At 31.3% G+C, this 24,708-nt stretch overlaps 1 protein-coding gene across 6 annotated transcripts in view; it reads right to left on the minus strand.

Moving 5' to 3' along the window:
• Positions 1–718: 718 nt before the first annotated feature.
• The window catches only part of LOC129944229 (DNA-binding protein Ewg), a 29,375-nt gene continuing 5,385 nt past the window's right edge, over positions 719–24,708 (minus strand). The window contains exons 2-9 of one of the 6 annotated variants that reach the window (XM_056053533.1): positions 16,930–17,891; positions 16,674–16,850; positions 13,261–13,479; positions 12,384–12,512; positions 12,163–12,307; positions 11,968–12,095; positions 3,215–3,261; positions 2,939–3,115 (exon numbers count right to left, since the gene is read on the minus strand). In XM_056053533.1, the coding sequence (XP_055909508.1) occupies positions 3,085–3,115; positions 3,215–3,261; positions 11,968–12,095; positions 12,163–12,307; positions 12,384–12,512; positions 13,261–13,479; positions 16,674–16,850; positions 16,930–17,703 (1,650 nt within the window). In that variant the 5' untranslated portion in view covers positions 17,704–17,891 and the 3' untranslated portion in view covers positions 2,939–3,084. Of the gene's footprint in view, positions 3,116–3,214; positions 3,262–10,600; positions 12,096–12,162; positions 12,308–12,383; positions 12,513–13,260; positions 13,480–16,673; positions 16,851–16,929; positions 17,892–24,708 lie in introns of those variants that run through there. The other 5 variants (XM_056053532.1, XM_056053534.1, XM_056053530.1 and 2 more) reach the window with 5 other exon arrangements.

Raw genomic sequence — 24,708 nt, forward strand, 5'->3', positions numbered from 1 at the left:
TACCAGTGAAGTCTCTACGTGTAAACGTGAAAGGTTTCTGGAGGGGTCCACAACGACACTAAAGCGATCTCGTGTTCACAACACCAGCGCTTCCCTCAATCCGCCTAACAGTCTAAGTTTCAGCGATGTCACGAAGGGCAAAGTCGTAGTTTCGGTCATTGATACGAGCGATGCTGATGGGACAATCTCGTCTGATCAATGACATTTGGCCAAAGTAAAGCTCTCAGAGGATTTTTAAGCATTTTGAGAGGGCTTTCAGGAGCACTTCCTTCCATAAGCGTTGACATCAAAGTCATGTCAAACTCATGGCTTGCATAACATATACATATATTGTATATGTATGTATGTATTGATATTAAAGATAAAGTTATTTACAAAATAATACAAAAAAAAAATGAATTAACAAATATCAAGTAAAAAAGGCAACGTCTGGTTTCTAGAAATGATCCTTAATGGAACTGATAAAACACTTTCAAGTGATCACGAGCACCGATAGCGAAAGAAGGCCAACAGCAAGCTTCTTGGAAAATTAAAAAGTTAATCATTTAAACATCAGCCATAAACTTTAAATTAAATGCAATCGAAGCAAAACATTGACTTTGAAAGCGTGTAATTCAATTGTACCCCAATAACTTAGTACTTAATTTAAAGAAAAAGTAAAAAATCGATGTTCTTAATCAAATTTTATACATTTATTTTAAATTATAATGTAATATATATTTCTTATGACTAATTATTATTGGAAAATACATTAATTCGACAATTATAGCTTTTTGATATTATTTTTTTCTGGGTTCTTACATCATATTGAATATTTTTATAAAATGAATTCACTACTTATGCATAATTTTTATTCATCAATATTTTAATTTTCTTTAAAATGATCCATTAAAATTTTGAATAAAAATATTTAAAATATACAATCAATTTTGGAATGTAATTTAGAAAAAAAAAATATGCCTGGAGGTTGACTTTATTTAACAATTATTTGGTTTCGCAACAACAGCTTCCTTCAGAGTTTAATTTGTACACAATCTCTTCTTCTACACTATAAATCAATTTTACCTAACAATTGGAAATTGATGTCGATTGGAAATGTAAATGTCCAGTTATTAACAGTGACTAACGGTGTACAAACAAATTACGGGATGTGCTAATTGCAATCCGAATAAGATGAATATTTTGTCAATTGATATAAAAAATGAGATTAGAAATAACTTTTAGGAACACGTCGCTGTACAATCACTGTCTCAAAAAATATGTACTTGAAAGAACAAAAATGTAACTTTCTAAAGAGATTTCTTCTTCTGATTTTTGTCAAAAAAAAAGGACTAATTCATTAACATGTTAAGGTGCCTCTAATTAAATGTTTTATGTGCCAGAAATTAACAACAAACTAGAGAAAAACTAGAATTTTGTAACACCAATAGTTTTTTTTGTTAAAATTTGTATGTTTCGAATTTTGTTTGTAGATTTTTGGTTTCAAAGATTCTATATTCTAGATTATGCATTTCGAGATTTCATGTTAAACCCAAGTAAAATTGGTGTCCCGGCAACTGTTGTAGAATTTTCACACACATCCGCGTACATCGCCTTCAGAAATGACAAACAAACTCAAAAAGCTTATTCGCATACAATAAAAACTGACCCTTGCGTTCGAATATCAATTAAAGTAGCTTGTTTCTATTATTTTTTCCAGACGAAATTATCATTGACCTCAAACTTTTTACCATTGTTACTTTTTGAGAGCATTAATAGATACGGTTAAAATATAGAAAGACTAACGACAAACGACTTAATGGCTTAAGCAATACTGTGTATTGAAAATGATGAAGACACCTGTTTCTATTATAATAAGTAAGAACTTTTCTAACCATCTAGGTTTGTGCACAGCTATTTTTTCCCATCAAGTTATCTCTCATCTTGAGCTTTGACAGAACATAACACCATTTTTATAGCTAAAGTATGATCCTGCTGAAGGCTTGACTGTAAGGGTTTACTATATTACAAAACTTAGAAATTGTCCTGAATATACATCTTATTAATCTAACTCACTGTGCTTTCAGCTCTTAATTTTTTAAAGTAAAAAAAGCAATTCTGCAGAAAAAGCGGCTCTTCGCAGTATTAAATCTATTTTTTGTTAAAATTTTAATGAATTATTAATACTGTTCGATATAATCAGTGATCAATATTAAATTTGATAAATTGTGAATTGCAATTTTGACTAGTTTTCAATTTTCTGGTATCGCAGTATAATGACATTCATTTTATTCGTAGGTAATAAGAAAATTTAATAATGACTAGTAATTTATGGCTATAATATTTACGTTTAAAAAATAAAATTAATAAACAAATCTGACTAGATGAATGTATGTATGTACGTGTATGTTTAAATACGCATATCAGTCATATACAATGCAAAATAGTTCTGTTTCAGAATAAATTACAATTAAATATCAATAAATACATTTACATCAAATACATTAAGGTACAAATACAATAAATATTTATCTAAACTCAAAATTAATCTATCTCAGGCTTAAAAACAATATTTTCTCTTTTTTGTTTTCTTATGTTTATGCTAGATATTAAAATATAAAAAATAATATATATATTTTGTAAACCTTTTTTTTAATAAATAATATTTTTTTAAAAAACATACACATAAATAAGATCATTCGTACATAAATAATGAAAATTATTCTTTTCAATGACCCGAAAAGGAAAAAATTATAAAGCATCTTCGGTTCAGGTACTTACATATTTACATAAATTATTAAAATTTTGACACAAAAAACCGTTAAAAAACTCAATAAATAAAAATCAGGAGCATAATATTCAATATTACATTGCAGCTGTGTCGTTTTTTTCGTTTTGTGTGACTTTAAAAAACCTGTTTTCGCTGGTCATTTGTATTTTACTGTTCCATCAGAATTGTGTCTTCTGATTTTACATTGCCACCAGTTATCGCTTCCATGGCTTTCGACAGAAGTGTAGCATCTTTAAGACTTACTACTTGAAGTACTTGAGGCTCGGTACCGGGTGCTCCTTGTATCATCATCTGATGCATACCTGGCGAAACAGTTATAGTTTCCATGTGATCGCCATTTTCAACCTATGATTAAAAAAGGCGGTTTATTAGTATTGTTCTTATTTCGTGTGTTAAACATTTTCATATAATTTGACTTTGTTTAAATTAAACGAACGCGGGTACCTGGTCTTGTGCAGTAAGGATAAGAAAATAAAAATCAATTTTTTTTTCTGAAAATAAAAGATTTAATAAAATGAAAACGAAAAATAAAAATTAAATAAATAACAATGAAAAAACTTAAGAGTACAAAAAATAAATGAAATAATTACAAGCAATAATTCTACAAACTATTTATAAATGAATGTACGACTACATCACACAAAAAATGTTCCAGTCTAACCCGGAGCATGGTCGAACAGAGGCACTTAACAAATCCTGTACTAGTTTGTATTGTATTGAGCCATACTCAAGTGTTACCTTACAATGATTAAACATAGGGCAAGCAAACAAGAAAAAGGGAAATGATTAAAAAGGAGATAAATTGCAATAAGTGGGAAACATGAAGAAAGATACAAAATTTCACATTCGGACCTAACGACTAAAGAAAAGCAAGCTCTTTACTTGACCATAAGTCTGGACTCAAGGGTAAACTGCTGAAATACTCATAGAAGATCGGAAATTAAAGTTGTACTTTTTGAAGGAACGTTAAAGTAATGACAGATATATTCTAGTATGATTGTGTTTCAATGCATTTATTAGCTTATAGTGCAGATATTTTAGATTTTAGAAATTTGACAATCTTATTGAATTACATTTATATCAAAAGTGAAGAACTTCATCACTTTTTGTGATTTTAAGTCAAATTTGTTCTATAAGCCAGAACAAAATAAAATAAAATACAATTTTGTAATTTTACAAGGAATCGAAAAAAAAGCTATACATAAAATATTGCATCGAATTCAAGGCTATTGACAACAGTTTTCAGGAAGTCCAAGTTCAACAATTAATTTACATATTTGTGATGGAGGAAGATACGACATTTTTTGTATTCGTAAAACATTTAAAATCGAGCACATTACAAACATTTCGCTTGGATCTTGTGCCCATATTCTTATAAAAAAAAAATTAATTTTACTATTATTATTTACAGAGTCACTTTTGTCAATAAGTTATTTATTTTCATTGGGCGCATTCATAAAGCTAGTGACTACGCAGCAGGGCCGGACAAAGCATATGTGCAAATGCACAGGGCGCACAATTATCACTTTCATTCTTGCATTCAATGAAAATTTAACTCAAGATATCGCAGAATTCCTACCTAATTTCTTGTTCTTGAGCAGGCAGTTTTTTTTTGAAAGTTAATGACTGTTATAAAGGCTACTTTTAATGTACACATATCTAGTCTGGTGCAGAATGCAGATTGTTTCAATTGTTTTTTCCTTTTGTTTAGTTAATTAATATTAAATAAATAGCTATCAGTTTTTAATAGAAGTGACAAGACAAGACCGGAATGTGAGTGACTCGGTTGATTTTAGACAAGCTTGAATTACATGGAATTTTAATAAGTAACTATCGAAGTCAAAGTTATAATAATGGTTCGAATATAAAAAGAAAAGAAGCGTGTGTTTAGAACGAATTCGAACCCTGGAACCAAGAGCATATTTCGTTCCATGTGATTTGAATGCGTTTCGATTTTAATTTAATGGTTAGGTATGTTCAATTAACCGAGCGCATTGCTAGTTCCCTAGAAAACCAAATATGTTTCCTGAAGCTTCATCATTGCGATCTCAACGGAAAAAATATTTTATGCTGCTGAATGTCCTGAAACTATATTAGATCCGAAACAAAGGTTTAAAGTAGATTTTTGTTTTTCTAAATACTTTATCAAGCCATTTAATCAATTACAATTAGGCTTCATGCCTAAATTTGCAGAACGATTTAACATTAAGTAGTTTTAAAGATGTAGATGGAGAAGAATTGTTTCAAAAGTTAACCGTAATATCACCGCTTGCTACACCACAAAGCTGAAGCTTAGATGTGTTAAATTTTATTTTCAGTTCAAAACTTGAAGATTTCGCTACGAATTTAGTAATTCCTCTCCAAATCATTAATACAATAACGGTCACGGTAGCTTCATGAGAACATAGTTTTTTCCTCTGCTCATTTCTTCGTTGCGTTCTAGTTTACGGTTTAGGCCTACTGAGGATACCTCAATAAAAAAAACGCATTGAAATTGAAAGTCTACCTCCTGGGAAAGGCTTATGTTTGTGTGTAATGTGTATGCCCTTTCTACAAATCTTGCACAGGGCGGACGTTTGGCCGGGGCCGGCCCTGCTACGCAGTCAGCATTCAACTAGGTTTGTGAATGCAAAACTACACTACAAAGCTAGTCAATCTCTGGAACTGTCATATTGTTGACAAATGTAAATATATAAAATAGGAAACATTTTTAATTTGATAACTTTAACTTATCTTTTGTGTTTTTAAATTCCATAAAATCAAATTTAAGACACAATTTAAATGGCTTATATTTGTATTTAAATAATAAACGGTTTATTTCATTTTGAATTCGTGTGTCTTTACCGAGCAGCTGATTGTGAAAAGTCAAAATCATTCTCCACTTACTTTGTAGCCGCATTTTTTCCACTACGTCGGAGGAGAAATTTCAACTACTTTTGTAGTTAGATTTAGCCAATCAGAATCCCTTGACTACGTAGCCACTAGCTTTGTGAATGCGACCATTGGATACAAAATTTTCTCCACGTAGTCTACTTACAAATAAAATATTAAAAGCAAAAATTTGATGAGCGATCTTTCTTAGCTGAGTTTCGGAGAAATATTTTTTGGGATAAAGCAACCAACTTTCAATGTCATCGAAAAAATTGTATAACTTGAGAAGAAGAGGAAACTATTATATATTAACAACATTTTTGAAAAAAAAAGTCAGTTTGAATTTACACCCAAATATTTCATTCATAATCGCACACTTCGCCTCTTGTATTTTATATATATTATAATATTGATTATCAGAAAATAATACTACATCAAATTGTACTTCTATTTTAAAGCTATAACGCGGTGTCAGCGTTGCTTACCTTTCAAATTTTGTCTGAATTCTACATTCCGACCATAGCCCAATTATTTGATAATTAAAAAAAGGTACAAATTTTACCGACTACTTTCTAGATACATTTATAAAGAAATAAATCAAACAAAAATTACTACTTTCAAGATATAATTATACTCGATTTTTATTTGAAAAAAATATTAATTACAAGAACAAAAACAAAATAATCAAAAGTGATAGACCAAATTTTTGAGTTAAAAATAAAATTAACATATTTTTATCTTAAAAAAAAAATATGATTGACTTTAAAACACATCTTAAAAAATAAAAATATATGAATCAGCTACAAAATTACTCAAAACAATAAATAAAATTCTTTTCTTTTTTTTAACAACTCTACATAAAACTATTTTGGTTTTTATTTTCAATCAAACAAAAACAAATTAAAATTTCATTACTAAAACAAAAATAATAAGAACATTATCAACTTTTCTACTATAATAAACTTAAAAACTATTAAAATTAAATTTACATGCCAAATTTTGACATTTTGCACAGGTAAACATTTTTATTTGGTACATTGCACTATAGTTACTATAGTTATTTATTTGGTTTTTGCTTATTTTAAATTTTGTTAAATGGCGTAATTTGCTTAATTTGGCATTGTTTTCTTATTTTTTTTTAAATAATTTTAAATACTAATTTTTAAAATAAGTTTTATATTTATTTAATAATAGCAACAATACTGAAGAAATAAGTTCGAAGTGACTGCTTGGATGGTGATAAAAAATGTATTAGATAATTTTTGTAATTGTTGTTTCATTAAAAAATAATACCCAGACTTAAAAGAAGATTATTTGCAATTCATCAGTTTAAAATATAATTTGAAAAAATCAAACCTAAATATGCCACTTTAAGTAAACCTAATCATCGTTTTTGATTGTTTTAAGGCACAGATAAATAAGGTAGATAGATACCTCTACTGACTGTACACACTGAACTAAATATCCCTTTTTGCTGTTGTCAATTTTCTTTCTTGTTAACAATTAATCTATCTATACATTTTTTTTTTAAATAATGAAACCTTCAAATTACTGAGTAAATAAATAATAAATGAAACTAAAAACAAGCACAAGATAGGCATATCATCTCAGTACTGCATTTAAGTATAAGTTAGATAATATGGTTTTGTGCAAAATAATTCTTTGTACCCTTATTGTGCGAAGACAAAGTGTGAACATTAGAAAAGGAAGAAAGGGTTCGAAAGAAAGAAAATGTCGGTGCACACAGTGGCGAGGCGTGATTTATTTCTAAAGGTTAGTCGGAGAAAAATGAGGGAATAGACAAAATATCAGAAATGTACTTACTGAAATGTACTTGCTGAAAAAGATCTCTCAACTAAAGCAACCTTTATTGAAAGTTTTAAAAACAATCTACTCAAATTAAAAATTGATAAAAATGTGTCACGTAACATGTCATTCTATAAGTGTTTATGGAGTGCTAAAACTTCAAGGTGTCGAAGGGATGAATCTGTTTCAAGTAATCTTCTCTTTGGTGGTGATTCTCCGCAACCGTTTAGACTTTGGAAAATTGATTCAAATTTCTCTATGAAATCAGATCCAAGCCAAGCCAAGGCTAAAACATTCTATTTCTCTGTTTGCGATTTCAACATCCGTTTGTTTATTTTGAATCAAATTGAAAAGAACACCAGTTTTCGAAAAAAAAAATTTAGATAACTGTGAGAAAAAAAAAAACAAAAATCTTTGCTTTCTAATTTAATAGATGAGCTCAAAGGAGGGGTAGAGCGTCTTATTCTATCATTTTTGTTTTTCTTTAAGAAATTAAGTTTCTCAAAGTTAATATTTTCATCTAACAGAAAATCTGTCAAACAGCAATCTATTTCTATATAAAAGCCATTGTGACTTTTGAGTAACTAAAATTTATACAAAATGCAACAACTTTTCACAAATCACTTCAAATTCAAACTTTAATTAACTTTTTATCTTTAATTAATAATTTTTTTGTTCACACTTTTATATATACACCTTGCACTGCAATCTGCTTGTAAACTGTATTTTAGAACAAAATCTCATTTGCCTAGTTAATTTTGGCTACTTTTGCCACTTGCAATAACTTTCTGCCAAAAATGATTCCACTACGCAATTTTCCTTAACTGGCAACCCCTACTTCTTAAACTTCATCTGCCGATAATGAAGGAAAATATCCAATAAGATGGATAATAACAAGTATAGTGCGTAAACGTACTGCTTTGCTTAGGCTGAACCTGACTTGCGCAATGCGTATTTCTCCATTTCCAGCACTCTTGTTTATTTTTTTTTTCGCACAAGCAAGTGAATTTTCAGATACATACAAATTCATCAGATGAAAGTCGGTGAACATCGGGTTATTTCTATGCTTAAGAAAGCGTTGGTTGATTAAAGAAGCACGCGCCTAGCGAGAAGTAGAAGAGGGGAAACGGGAGAGAAAACAAATTTGTTTCTATTCAGCGATAAAATAATAACCCGGCATACCTTTAAAGAAGAAAATACATGTTGATTGAATTAGTGTAAAGTAATTTCGATGTCACAAGCGTTGCTGTTGTATGATTTGCTTATATACATTTTGAGTGAAGTTTGTTTGTTGATATTGAGATTTACAAAGGGTAAGTCGATGGGAATTGACTTATATGGTGCCATCGCCACTGGTGCACATTGGTTTTGAATTTCTAAATATTGCAATGCATGGGAATAACAGAGTGTGGAATATCATTCCCCATTCGCGTAGTACAGCTAAAGAACGAATCTTTGTATTGGATAGTACGACCGATGTTTGGCTTGAGGGTATACTGATGGACATTCCTAAAGGAGCAGGTATTATCATTAAATGGTTCGAGAGGAGGAATGCAACTGGCTATTTTTAAAGAGAACAACCCGTTGAAGGGGATAAAAACTGGTTTTGCTTAAAATGGACGCCTTTAGCCTTAATGCAGGCTTTCAAACGTTGTAGCCATTGGTCTATGGCGGCACGCACTGTCTCGATGGGTATCGTGTCGACTCTGAACCCTTGGAACAACTTTTTTAGCTTCTTTGAACGACGTCGCATACATTTTATCATTTATTGTATTATAAACTTCTTCTATAGTGTAGATTTTTTCATCCGAAAACAAGATATTTTTATTAACCGTGTGCCACTGCAAAAGCTTTTTACTTCTTTCAAGTTATATTTTTTTAAGACTTGGAGTTAAAAGATGTCCTGTTGCTCAACGATATGCTTTCAGGTGAAGATCATCTCGGATCAGCCTTGACATGGATCTGGCGGATATATCCAGTTCTCTGGACATGATCTTCTGCTTCCGGAGGGGATTCTTACGAATTCGTTCACGCACAGCTTTTACCTTTGAGCTCGTTCGAGCGACACGTCGACGACCACTTCTTGGTCTGTCCTCTACTCTTGACCGTTCATCAAAAAGTTTTATACTACGATAAACAAACATTCGCGATAAACTAAGTGGTTTCAAAAATTTGATTTGCATTTTTTCCACAGTTATGTAATGCGATTATCGCAACTCGATTTTCTTTAGCGCCCCACTCCATGATTTCCGATCAAAAGCTGAAACCAAACTAGCTTCCATTCTTAACTTATAAGATCACGTGTTTCGAAAAAATAGTTAAAGGTATTATTCCTAGTGAAAGTTATGAGCAATGCGCTCTTAAAATCGTGTAACAGAACTTATGGCTAGACTAGGTACTTTCACGACAGTTAGCAGGGTTCAATTGTTGACGCTTTTAATTCTACTCGATCTTTGATTCAGTGAAGCAGGTAAGTGTATAAAGAAGTTTTGACAGGAGATCATTAATAAAAATGAGAAAAAGTTTCGGAGACAAAACAGAGCCCTGAAGAACAACAGCATTTATTTTGTGTTTCTTATACGGAACAGTCCGAATGGTCCAAAGGCACGCATTTTCGTGAGAGCTTGATGCAAAACTTAATCTTTATAAATATCAAGTGCAACAATCTAACTTTCCCCAAAACGTTATAAAACCGTACTACCTGTACTGTACTAAAAAGCATTCGATCTTCGGGATATATCTTGAGTTGATATGTAAGCAGCGTTTCTATAAGCTTGGAAAGAAGGGAGGAACGAAGAAATTGCGATCGGTCGATAAATCGAAGTGGAGAAAGTTTTACCTTTTTGGGTATACACTGGACAAATGCCCTTTCCTTCTACTGAAGAGATGGATAGATGAATAATTTTACCCAGTGGTTTTGCCAGCATTGAAGAACACCTCTTCAGAAAAATATTGGGGAACTCACATAGAATTCTAATTTTTCAACAAACCGAGTTTAGAGACTAGAACTTTGTCAACACACGGACTGTTACTTTTTTATATGCAATTTTTTCATAAAAAAAACTTTAAATCTATACAAAATTACGATCAGAATGCGCTGTAAGATCGAAATACCTTTCCATATAAAAAATGTACATTTGCAATATTTTTCTAAAATATCATATTTGTTTTATTTAATACTTCACCTAACTTATCAAATTATAAGAACAAATATGTGAGACCTAGTCAAGTATTTTGATTAGTGTGTTTTTTATTGTTGGAAAGGAAATTTATTCTGAAAATACAACACAAAAGTAAACAAAAGTGAACCTGATGAATTCTTTACCAATAAAAAGGTAAACGCTTTTTAGAAGAAAATTAATATATGTATATGTTCGAAACAGAAGAAAATGTACAATTCATAAAACACTGAACTTTAAACGTAACACGTTTTTAACCATTAGGCAAGTTCAACCTACATAAGGGACTTGAAAGTTAGGCAAGTTTCTATTATCTGATTGGCCAGCTGCCAAAAAATTACCTTCCAATTAAGGCAACTTTAATGGAAAGTTTACTGGAAAGTTAATCAAGAAAAAATGACAGTTGATCATGTTTTTTCATTCAACTGAAAGCTGAACTATATTACTCTAGGATTTATATTTTTTCTACACAATTTCATTTAATGCTTTCTGTAAAAGGGTCCCTTGTCGATTTCAAGTATACCTAAATATTGCAGTTCTTCCTTCTACCGTAGACCCTTAAAACAAATGATATGGCAAATGAACCGCAAAAGATATTTCAATTGATTACGTTGAACCACCTTCCGTTTTAATCACTTCTGCTGCTATTTGTTAAAGGTATTCTTTTTTTTGACTAGAATTATATTAAATCCCTATACTAATATAAATTTGTATAAAATAAATTATTAGACATATTACTTTAAATATATGCATGTATGTATATCTTTTCAGTTAGGTTTTCTTCTTTTATCACTTTTCTATTTTTTCTATTTTTATTTCTGCTGTTTTGTTAAGATCAATTTCATCGACTAACTGTGGCTCCTCTTTGTTAACTTGCTTAGCGTAGGTCTTGTTCAAATTTTGCTTCCGTCTTTTCGAGATTTTGTTTGTTTGTTTGGCCGATAAATTTTTATTATTTTCGCAAATTATATTATTGTTCTTATTTTTACTAACACTACTTCGACTACCACTATTACAATTTATAATAATGCTATTATTATTCGTGCTTATGCGATTATCTCCAACAGTATTGTTGCTATTACTTATAAACACTTTAGTTATAGAATGCTGCGGTTGCTGTTGGTGGGCCCGGTGACTAGAGTTACTTAAATTAGAAGGACTATTAAATGTTTGGCAACGTTGAGGTGCTACTGTAGACGCTATCGTCTGTGCAATCGTATGAACAATACGCCCACCAACATGATTGGCTGGCATATTTGGTGTTGCAGCCCTATTCGAATTACCAGGGGCTGTCACCACTGAATAATATTGTAAATTATTATTTTGACTGTTTGAATCTACCTGCATGGGTGTAATGCACACAGTGCCATCACTATTCGTGTGCAATTGTTGAATATTGGCAATCATTGATTGGTACATTGATGCTGATACTGGAACGGTGATCATATTACTAACAGAAACAGGATAACCTACAAATATGATATGAAACGTTACAAACAATCAAAACAAACAAAATGTGACTTTTTCAAAACATACCTTGGCCATCATCAGCTGTGATATATATCTGTCCGTCTTGTCCAACTTGTGCTTCAGTTAAATCAACAGTCATGTTTTCGTGGCCATTCACATCAGAAAGACTTTGAACTGTTTGGATTGTTGCACCACCTTCACCTTGATGAAGCTTTTGAAAATAAAAAGAAAAACAATTTATAAACAATGCAATGCTGTCTTTCAGGAACTCTGTTTTTTCTTTTTACCGTTGCAACTCCTTGGACCTGAGCTGTTGTGCCATCAGGAAGGGTTATTATTGGATTATTTGGATCTACTTGAATTAAAGAAACTGTTCCATCTGCATTTTGAATTGTTGAAAGTACCGTCTGAGTGTACTGTAAATAAAATAAATATGATACTCCTGTTTTTTCTTTGCAAAAAAGAAAACCAAAACACAAACGTCTATAAAAAATAAAACAACATAATGCAAAAATATCACACAATATACAAAACAAAATCAGGACTAAAATAATAAGGAGCGAAAATAGTGACTTAATGCACAAATATGCAATTTTTACTGAATTCTCAACTTGAATTAGATCTTTTTATAATTTGGAGTGATTATTCAGTTCCGACTAAAGGCTCTCGGCAGTTGATTTAAAATACATTGCAACATGTCTCTGACAATCTTATTTTTTGTCGAACACATTTAAAGTCGACAAATCTGTTGCCACATAATGTTATCTGACAAAAAGGCACATCAAAACAAAGCCAGTCAGCTACACTTAAGACCTGAAGTTTAAGGAAATGGAAAAAATAAATAATAATATTAATTAAAAAAGGTAATCTCTGAATAGATGGTTAGCAGCCGTTTCCGATGGTTAACATAGAAATCAGTGCTCCACCTTAAGTTTTTAACAACTATCAAATAGAATTCAGGGCAGGAAGTTAAAAGGAGTTATTTTTCGGCAACGAAAATAGAAAAGCGAAAAATAAAATTGAATTAGTACCAACTAACTATAAAACAAGAATAAATTAACATTATAAAACAAAAAAATACACACAAAAATATGATTTGGAGAAAAATAAAACGAAAGAAAAAAAACACAACATCATATTATATCCAATAACGTTAGTACGAACATCACAGTCACTCAATGTCATCGGGTCGAGGCAAACCTGCGTGCCTCCTATTGTAGTCTGGTGTGTAGATGAAGAATTTGAGTTCCCTGTATTTGTGTGAATTTCAATTTTTGTTGCTCCTTGATTCGATTGGTTGTTGTTATTATTATTAGATTGAACCACTGTTTGTGTATTTTGTATAATGGTTCCATTATTATTAATTTTTAAGACTCCAATTTGCTGAAAATGATTTTATCCCCGTTAAAGTTTAACATTTATTTTAAAGAATACAGATTATTACTAATACTTTATAATATTATTAAATAAATATTTAGTTTATTTTAAAGGGCAAACTTTATAAATAAATATACATACAGCCAAGCGAGTTCATATTCGTATGGTTGGTTCGAAATGTTTCATACACTCTGTTTAACCAAAACTACATTTTACTACTTTATTAAGTTAAATCATTCGAAATTGGATAAATAATTTTTCACTATATGTTTAAGCTGAAAATAATTTAATATAAAATCAGGTCAAATTGATATTCGTACAATATTTTTTATTCGCAAAGTTAACAACAAGTAACCGTTAAAAATAATGCCAATACATTTCTATTACTTAAGCGTCTGCATATTTTAGTATATAAAAAAAATGGGAAGAAACCAATTTGAAATGTCGGTTGCGCTTAGAAAAAAGTAGTTAAAAGGTTTCAAAATAAATATCGCATTGAAAATAAGCCGAGAAACACCACACACTAAATTTTCAACACTTATGATAAGCGTGTTATCAAGCGTGAAATAACAAACAATCTCCGAAGTAGTGAACCAAAAGTGGCTAAAAGTTTGCATCAGAAACTAAACAAGGAATTTTCAACAGAAACTCTGAGGAACTGCATTTGCGAGAATGGATTTTACGGTCGATTTGCCAACAAAAAAATCGTTCGTTAGTGCAGGAGAGTCATTCGTAATTTTCAAAACTATAATCGTCAAATAGATGATCAGTAACGATATCGTCGAAAAATGCTTACATATACATATTACATAGGTTGGAAGAGATAGAGTGTCTTATGTATATCTTAATTGTCTGAATAACCGTATACATTTTATTTTTTTTCTGAAATTTCATGTACACTTTGTAACAAAACTAAAATACGCCGAAAGATTTACATTTCAATTTGATTAGTTAGTAATTGTGCTATCGTGCAAACGGTATCGTTTTGACGATGTTACTTTGACGATTATCGTCTTACTTGAAGTGTGACCATAGTCAAAAAAACTAGTTCTACGGAATGACCCCCCAGAGTTAAATATTTTAACTTTGCAAAAAAGCATCAATTCGAGGATTTTGAATTCTGGACAAAAATAATTTTTGCAGATGAATCAAAATTTTATATCTTTCTTTCAGATGGACGTCAATTGGTATGACGGAGCTCCTTCAAAAAAATATTGTAGCAACAGTAAAGCTTGATGGTGGATCAGTGATGGTATGATGTTGTTTTTCTCCAGCTGCTAATTTTTGATGGAAAACCAGACTAATGCTAGCAAGGACCTAGTTATACCTGTTCTCACTCATGGATGCGAAATTTTTTACAACTGCGATTCCATCAAAATAAACTAAGCATAGCCTTTAATAGTATCATTTAATGCATCTTTGGGTCACATTTGCAAGAGATTCTACAAAATATGCCTATGTCTTCATGAAGCTTCGAATAAAAACTGTTCTTTACAGTCTTGAAAACACGTCATACAACTTGTCTTTCTCAAAAAATCAGAATGTCAACATCGAACAGATCGACATCGGTAATTTTGCCACGCTTTTTGTGTTTGATCTCGGAAAGGCAATTTTTGATCGCTGCACGTCGCCTCTGGGACACACTTCCCACTCATAGTATAAAAATCTTCTTTTCAAACTTTAAATAAATAAACTGAAACTGAAACTAATGGACTACAAGAACTGCATTGAGATTCTTAAATTCAATTCAATTTTGAGTTTTTGTGATTAAATGTTCTGTTTTTATTGAAGGATTTATTTGTGATTGATAATTATTGATAGCTAGATTTCTGGTTTTATAACCGAATAGCACTCAAAGCTTGTGTGGTTTGTCATTATTCCGGAAGAAAGTTACGATTTTTCTACTGTACGAATATGAGTTTGATTGACTGTACAAATATTTATTTTTGATTATGGGCCGATTGAAAATCTAAAACGTCTTTCAAACATAATATAGAATTTAACAGTTAACCAGTTTATATCTCTTATAGATATCAAAGATTTTCATATTTTCAGAAACATAAACACAATTTTTCATACAAATTTCTCATTTTTGCTTATTTTATTCTAGGTGAGAATGAATGAGTAAATTGTGTTTATATTTCATTCTCCTGCTCTTTTAATAATCCGTCTGATAAAATTCTCAGAAATTTCAGAAATATAAACTGCCACAAAATTTAAAATTGTATACAAAAATGTCCAGCAAAAAATAAACTCTAAAGATATAAGGAACTTCAAGGTAAGCAAGTTTCTAATACCTGATTGGCACGCTGCCAAAAAATTACCTTGTAAATAATATAACTTTTTTGAAAAGCTATGGAAGCTCAATGGTAAGTTAACCAAGCAAAATCTCCCTTACTATGAATTAAAATCTACTTTGTCAAAATTTTAGCTGATTATATTTTTTCATTTAACTGAAAGCTAAACTTCATACAACACTTTTTTAGTTATTTAGTGCACAATTTGATTTAATTTAAAATTTCGTGTAAAAGAATTTTTTCTTTACAATACAAAACACACCTTGTGATGGACTTGAAACCTTTGTAATTGGTTTTTATTTTTAGTTGATAATGTTGTTAGTACTTTAGTAAGTAAAGGATAGCCACGTAAAGTTTCAAGTTTTAAATTAATGACGTCTGTAAAATTAACTTGATACGTTAGTCTTATTTTGAATTCAAAGAGTGCAGTGGACCGCAAATGTTATTCCGATTGCCATCAATTTGTTTCATTTAACGAATACTTTAAAAAGTGTCTTTATTACTCAGTTTTGCCACTTTTTCCTTGTAAACAAAAAGTTGAACGATTTGTTTGTAAGCTTACATTTGTTTAAAAAAGGGGTTATCAGCTTAATGTATTAAAATTAATAATCAACCTTAAAGCGTGTAATTGTTTTTGTTAATTAATTTTAAAATTAAGTAATTTTTTATTGGTAATTAAAAATATTTTGTTGCGTAAACAACCATTTGGATTTATCAATTATTAATTGGTTCTTAAAATTCATATTTATCAACTATCAACTGATAATTGAGAGACGTGATAATTAAATATTTGTATTATTTAATAATAGGAAAATACTTTTAAATATTTTCTAATTAGTTTATTAGTTTGAAAATATTTCTAAATTGTGAAAGAAAATAAATTTTCGCCGAATAAAAACTCACGTTGTTATTATTTGATGTCACTGTGGATACAGTTGAAGTTCCTTGATCACTCGTATGATGTCTCACAATCTGCGTTACTTTATCATCCTCATCGGCAAATGTTGGTAAAAGATCTTCCCGTCCATGATATTTGTAACAATTAATGACAATTTTGCGTAAAGCATGTGTCCAACTTATCTGAAAGATAAATAAAATGAAAACAGATAAGAATGTGTTTTTTTTTCTATTAGCTATAAGAAATTAGTTTTTTTGTTACCTTTTGTTTTTCCTCTTCAGTTCGTGCATCCATTCTAACATTTGCCCATGGCAACTCTTTTGGCCACCAAGGTGGACGTGTCGATTCTCTTCCCCAACCGGGTTTGCCCCTTCCAGTGGAATACTTTAGCATTAGAGGAATAAATGCTCTAAGTTGTGCTTGAGTCATTTTTTCAACCGGAGTCGGTATACCGTCGATAATAAGAGGTGGAAGCTCAAAAAGTGTAGGATCTTCTGTGGGTGGTGGAGGAGCTTGTTGTGCAAGTGCTGTTTCCAATTCTTCCATTACAATATTTTTCAAATTCCTAACAACATCTTCAAGCGGTTTGGCACCAAACACTTTATAGCTAGTATTTGGTTTGCCTGGTGTTGCTACAAGTACTACAGCTTGTTTTCCAACACGACCGGTAAACTCATAAATAATACCACGCAATTTACGTAACAAACGATTCTGTTGGCGTTTTCTAACTGACGGATTTGTTTCAAACGAATGTGGCCGTTTGCGTTTTTTCGATGATGCTATTGCGGCGGCAGCAGCTACACCCACCGGTCCAGCGGCTGCTAATTGTGTTGCTACCTCATCTTGTATGCTCATATGCACCATGTCGGAATCATCGTAAACGCTTACACCGTCGCTGCTTATTACATCATCGTCGTCATCATCCGATGCAATACTTAATTGTTCGTCGTCGATCATTTCAATTTTGTACGTTGTATTATTCATTGTTGAGGAGGAATGGGTCGTGGTGCCCGTGGAGACGGTGGTGACATTCATTTTTATTATTTTCTTATATTAGTTTATTCTTAAATTCTAAATATTATAATTGTAATAACAGAGTGGAAATCCACTTATTCTTTGGTATATATATATTGCCTCGATTGAGTTTTTTGGTCTTATATTGCGTAATTTTGAATTGTGTCGAGTTAGGTATGTTATATTACTGGCTAACGATCTTCAGCAGTCTGTAAAATTAAAAGTTAATAGTTTAAAAAAAGATAATGAGGTAAGTTATTTAATAATGCAAATTTTATAAATATTGAAGGTTTGGTTCTGGAATGGTTCTGGTAGAACAGCCAGGAATAGAAATGGCTCTATGATAGAGAAGCAATCGAGATTGTTAAAGCCTACAAATATCTAGGATTTATCATTACCAGCAATTTTAATATGGAAACACACCTTAGAGAAAAGCTAATTAAATCTAAAAGTGAAATATCCGCAACATGGAAGAAATGCTTCTCAAACCAGTCAATATCACATAGTGTTAAATATAAGGCCTTTGTTTCAGTGGCGAAATTTATTATGATCTATTCTGCATTGATATGGGGAAGGGAGAAGTTTGAAACGGTCGAAAAACTTTAGAGGTTCTTCATTGAGAGATGCTTTCGTTTACCGAAAAACACCCCAAACTATATTATCTCAATTGATGTCATGTCATGTTGATTATATCAAAAAAGTGTTTAATATGTCCGATGAAAGACTCCCAAAAATTGTGGCATTAAAAACAATTGAGAAGAAAAATCTGTGGTATAAGTAGCTAGAAGACCATGCTGCCTCCTGTAAAACGGACTTTCGAAAAGTTGGTAAATACTGCGATGATGACCTCCGGAATTATTTCAAATTTAGATGAAAAACTGAGAGCCGATGTCATTAATGAAGCTACATCCTCGGTGCATACAATGTGTCTGTTCTGCTAGGTACCTTCACATATTCTAAGGATAATTGATTTTACTTTCTCAAGAAACTGAGAAGAGCAAAAATTCATAATAAAAGTTAGATTTGAGCAAAAGATTTAAAATTTAAAGTTCTTCCAAATTTAGTTTTCATTCCGTCTTCCCAATCATTGTAGCGTGCTCCAGGCAAACTGTTTGGCTTAAAGAAAACGTGATATTAACATCTGATGTCTGTGTTTTCTCATATAGTCAAATCTCTGGATTCTATCTCTACAAACTCAAGAATTGTAGATCATAACTGTAGATCATCTTTAATGAAGATGGCACAACAGTTTAATATTCATCTTTGCCTGGTGCCGGGCCACGCAATAGGGACATTCATTAAATTGTAGGGCAGATGAACTCGCCAGAAAAGGTACAGTAATGATGGCATACCATCGCTTCATGTAAACTTTTGCTAATACAAGAAGCTATGAAAAAGGTAAACATCAGGTGGAATAACATCACTACGTGTCAGGTTACAAAAAACATCTACACTAGATTTAAAGCGATCAAGGTGCCATCGGTGTAATATCCGGGCACTGTCTAACAGGAAAGCACGCCACGCGGCTAGGCGTATTCTCATATTTCTTTTGTAGATGCTGTATGAATTTAGAAGAGAAGGAAACAGTTCTTCACCTCCTCTGTACATGCCCTGCATTGGCTCAAAAATGCAAGAATAACCTAGAAGAATTCTTCTTAAAAGATCTAAACGATTTCAATCATATTAAAATAATCAGCCTCTCATGTTTTGTAAAAGCTTAACATGTATTCGTGACACTCGCTCAAAAAAAAAAAAAAAAAACAAATAAAAAAATGCCATACATTTTGTTACAAAACTTCAAGATCTTGTTGCTCAAAACATTTATTTAATATAAAATGGTCTTGTATTTGTCTCAATATTTACATAAGTATGTAAAGAATAAATGTGTATTTAGGATCAGTTTCGCTAATGTTACTATGGAGTGAGGCTCTAAGAAAATAGAATCTCAATAATTGCCTATCATGGGTAAGGAATGAGTTCTGGGGAAATTTGCTCGTTTTAAAAACCACTGAAACACCAATATTATTCGGGAATCGGGTCCTCTTTCAGTTTCCCATATCTGCAAGATTAGATGACCAGCCCAAAAAGGAGTTGTCCGTGTGTTGCCCACATTTCCACGCTTAAGAAAGCAGTACCATAAGTAATGCCACTAATACCCCTTCGGAGAGAAAGATAGCATGACCAGAATTGGATATATTTACCAGATCAATTTCATGTTGATTAGACAACAGCTATCAACGCTCTACAGATCATTTGTTAACACATCGATTCCAAAAAGTTATCTTTAAAAAAGGCTTTTATTGTGGCACGCGGGAAAGGAACATAACAAAGTTCTTGTTTTCGAATAAAAAGATTATTAACGTTAAAGAAGTTTAAAACAAAGAAAACGATACAATTTATGCGAAATTATCGTATCAAACTGAAACTATCGTTCTAAGGATCAAATTAAGCCAACAAAACCATCATGTAATGGTTTGATTGAAGTTCCAAAGTGTCACAAAATGCATGTTTTGGGAACAAATGTGAAAACGGTTGACAAGTTGTACTATAGAGAATTCGTAAAGGGTTTGGTAAATTGTTTAATAAATACCGTTTTCAATGGAGATAGATGAATTCTTCTACAAGATCCTGGTGAGAGAAATAAGTTTAAGATTGGTTTTCGGGGATCCATAATTTAATGCTTAAGATTATTTTTTGTGGTCAGAATTGAAGATCATGAATGAAAGACTTTTAACGGGAATTTTTTAACTTTTAAGATGTTAACGGAAGCAATGTCAAAATATCAATGGGTACAGATCTTGCTACTATAGTTCAATAGCCACAACGTTTAAGATCTGGGGAGTCATTCCGTAAAACGATTATCGTCAAAAAATAGCGTTTTGACGATAGTTCCACTTCACGTAAGACGGTAATCGTCAAAGTGATAGCGTTTGCACGATATCTAGATAGGTATCGTCTGTTATTGATTTCCAAATAATAACTAAGCAAATTGAAATTAAAATGTTTCAGCGTAATTAAGTTTCAGAAAAAAAACAAAATTAAAATAGTTATGGAGACAATTATGGGATAAATCAGACACTCTACATCTTCCAACCTATATGTAAGCATTGTTTTTCAAAAAAAGCCTCTATAATTTCAATAATATCAGACATAAATAACATCGTCGTCTGCAAAAAAAAACAGTAACAATAACAACAAAGACGACAAAATAGATGGTAAGTACGTTAAAAAGCAATTTGTTGCAAATTTTCTCAATTTCTCATAAACAAAAACCAAGTTTAATAACATTTTCAAGTTATCGAATAAGCATTATCTTTCGTTGAGTTCATTTTGACATTTCAGTTATCTTATACCGAAAACGATAGACGAGACGAAAGTGACAAAGTTACGTGAAGCAAAATATTGATGATATCGTTAATGATAATCGTTTTGAAAATTACGGAATGACTCCCCTGGCATTAAAGTTGAAGCCGATTATATTGTGTGAAACTATTTTTTTTAAATTAAACTTATATTATGACCAAATAAAAGAATAAAACAATTATTAGAAAATATTATATAATTGTTATCTTTTGGTGTTTTATACTCGTTACAGAACTATGGCACGACAACGCAAATGTATGTATTTTGTTCTTTGAACTTCCCGAAAATTAAGTTTTAAAATATCAATTTGAATTCGGAGTTGTAGTTTATGAGATTGGCTCAATAAAATAAAAAAATACGAGCCAGCAAATTGAATTTATTTTTCTTTTAATAATTTTATTAAATTAGCTGCGCACCACTTGTTTAAAGTCGCAGAGTAATAAACCAAAGCTTATTTATTAAACTTTATGTACCTTGTAACACATCTCACATAGATTTTCGAATTTGATGATATTAACATTTAGTCAAATAAGTCATATTGCTAGAATGTTGTTAAATAACTTTTATCTATAAAATTATTTTTTATATTAATTTTCACGATTTATTAAACATTATTCGATTTGTTAGGACTTGTTTCACGCTTGCGCAGACATATGGTATACTTTTCTTTTGAGCCAAAAGCTTTGTTTTTCCTCATATAATCTTTATAGTATTTAAATGTATTTCAAAAAATGTATTTAGGTTAATTTAGACGAAATATTTAATAATTTAATTAAAACAACAAATTTATTTTAAACAAAAAAAAACTTTTCTCAAAAAATAACTAACACACCGTCGCGCAGACGCACTGAAACCTACTACATGACTTTGGTAGAATCGAAATTTCAACCCCAAGAAAGAACAATCAAATTACATACATACATGACGTTGGGGTGGTTGTTATCATCCCTCTTGAAGCGGTTACGCATGTACAATGCACTTCACCCTCTATAACTACCTACTTATTCATCCGGTTTTTTGGTTTTTACAACGGATGTCGAGAACAACCCTAAAAAGAAGTGCACATTGTAAAAATGTGACAAGAAGTGAAGCCAAGGAAGGTGGAAACTTACATTGAAAAATCAATGAGGGGGAAGTTATGAGGTCATTTACACTTTCGACTCTAATATTCTGCAACCAACTCTGATTCTGTCGTTCAAAGAGAAAGTTATTAAGGGGTAAAAATGATTTGAATGATGATTGTTGAAAGCAACCTGAAAAGACATTTAACATATAGCTGCAAGAAATTTTTTTTAGTGAGAGCTCTGATATTATAATCATATTTGGAAATACGCTATTCAGCTATGTAGCGCAAACCTGAATCTGCAGCGCATTTTTTCTAATCTGCTCCTTCGATTCTAGTTTTGATAGCTTTAATTTAAATCCGACTATAAAATTACTCTTTTACGTAAGGTTTTTGGGATATTTAAACGTTTTAAAATTAAAGAAACAAATAAATTAGGCTTTTGAGGCTATCTTAATTTATGAAGTAGCTTTTTTCGATTAAATTCGTGATGGTTGTCCAAATCTGTATTCCTTTATATATTTATTTCCTAAAATGATACAAAGAACTTCATAAGTTGTAAGATTTCTGTGTCTCCAATAAATCTTAAAGAAAAGCTGAACCATTTGTGCTGAACGGTTTTCAACAGAAAAAGGCATAACGGATTAAAAGTAATTTTTGTTCTCGTGACGAATCCGTTGTCGACACAATTGTATCATATGTAGTGTTTATGATATTAAAAAATCTAAAAATAATGTTGAATGTCAAATCAGCACTAAAATTTAACTCTACAGCGCATTTTTTAAAAAAATTAGTTGGCGCTTCATTCCGTTCAGAACTAGGTTCTAGTTACTTACAACTCTCAACTATTCTTGTGTGTGAGTAATGTTGTCAGCAATGGAGGGGACTTACAGTTCTAAGCCGAATTCGAAGGGCTAACTTGGAAAAGCACTTTTCATGAAAACAATCTTGGAGGAATTGTCGATTCCTCGCAATGACAATGACTTGTGGCATGATCCACGGGTACTTATTTTTCACAACTATAATAGTATTGAATACAAGATAATCTCAAATCTTCATATAGAGTCAAATAATGACTCGTGAAGTCATAACAAATTAGCATTTCCAAAAACTATGCAAGGTACTAAAATTATTTCTAGAAGACAAAGGTTTTTTAGTTTTAACTTAGTCTTAAAAACACCAATAATTTTTATCGCTTACAAAAAACTACCTTAACTCATATCAATATCATTGCAATATTTAACTGTGGAATTTAAGGCGGATTGCGTTTTTATGACATACAGTTGCTCCCAAAATTGAGCGTACACTAAATTAAAAGTTAGTAACAAATAGTTACTTTTTATATAAAAGATGCAATGTTTTTGGAAAATTATTTTTAATTTCTATTTTTTTCTTACCAATACATAAAAAAAACATTACTTAAACAATAAACAAAACGTAATATTTAAACCAAAACTTCATTATCTCAACATTTCAGCGCAATAAATTAAGCGTATGCTTTGTATTTATGGCTTCTTAAATCAAGTTTTCAAAAAATGTAATGCTATATTTATTCGTTATTTTTTTAAATGAATTTGAAACAAATGTTCGTCACAGAAATCATTTTCGCTTCAATGTTCATTTCCTCATTTTTTGTGGAAATGGCAGAAAAAAGAAAAGAAACCAACATTGCTACAAGAAAATACATTTTAAAACTACATTTAAACAATAAATCTTTACTTTATCTTTATCTTTAATCTTTGTTCTCAGCAAGAACAACGAGTAATTTTTAAAAAAATTCAAAGTAAATCCCAAAACGAGAGTACCAAACTTGGTCGCCGAAATGGCGACACTTATTGAAAGACCAGTTTCAACCGAAACTATTCTTCGCGATCTTTTGAAGAGTTGCGAAAAAAACCTTTTATTTCCAAAATTAAGAAGCGAAAACTTGTTGAGTTTGCTAAAAAGCACCTCAACAAATCCTAAAGCTTTTGAAACGATGTTTTGTTCTCGGACGAGACCAAAATTAAATTATTTGGCTCTGACGGAAACCAAATTGTTTGGAGAAAGCCAATACTCAGTTCGAAAACAAAAAATTTGCTTGCCACTGTTAAGTGGGACGAAATATTATTTTATGGGGGTCAATGGTTGCAAATGGGACTGGGAACTTTGAATTTATTGACACAAACATGGACAAGTGGAAATTTTTGGAACTTCTTAAAAGAAATATTTGACAGTCTGCAGAAAAACTGAATTTATCAGCATCCATTCACTTCTAACAAGGTAACCATTTAAAACACACATCATTTGTTGTGAAGGAATGGTTTCTGTATAATGCCAGAAACCATCTCAAGACCCCACCTCAGTCACCGGACCTCAGTCCCATCGAAAAATTGTGGGAAAAAATAAAGTGAAGGTTGCAGACTTGCAACCCAACAACAAAAGTCAATTGAAGGCGAAGATCACGGTATCTTGCGAAAATATGTATACCCCCGTCTTTTACTAACAAATTGTTGAATCAATACCGCGGCAACTATAAGCTGTGATTATGGCTAAAGGTGGCCCTACAAAATATTATAATTTTAATTTGACCACTCATTAATATTTTTGTATGCTGTGAA

Source organism: Eupeodes corollae, chromosome 2 (assembly GCF_945859685.1).
Source record: "Eupeodes corollae chromosome 2, idEupCoro1.1, whole genome shotgun sequence".
Classification (NCBI taxonomy): domain Eukaryota; kingdom Metazoa; phylum Arthropoda; class Insecta; order Diptera; family Syrphidae; genus Eupeodes; species Eupeodes corollae.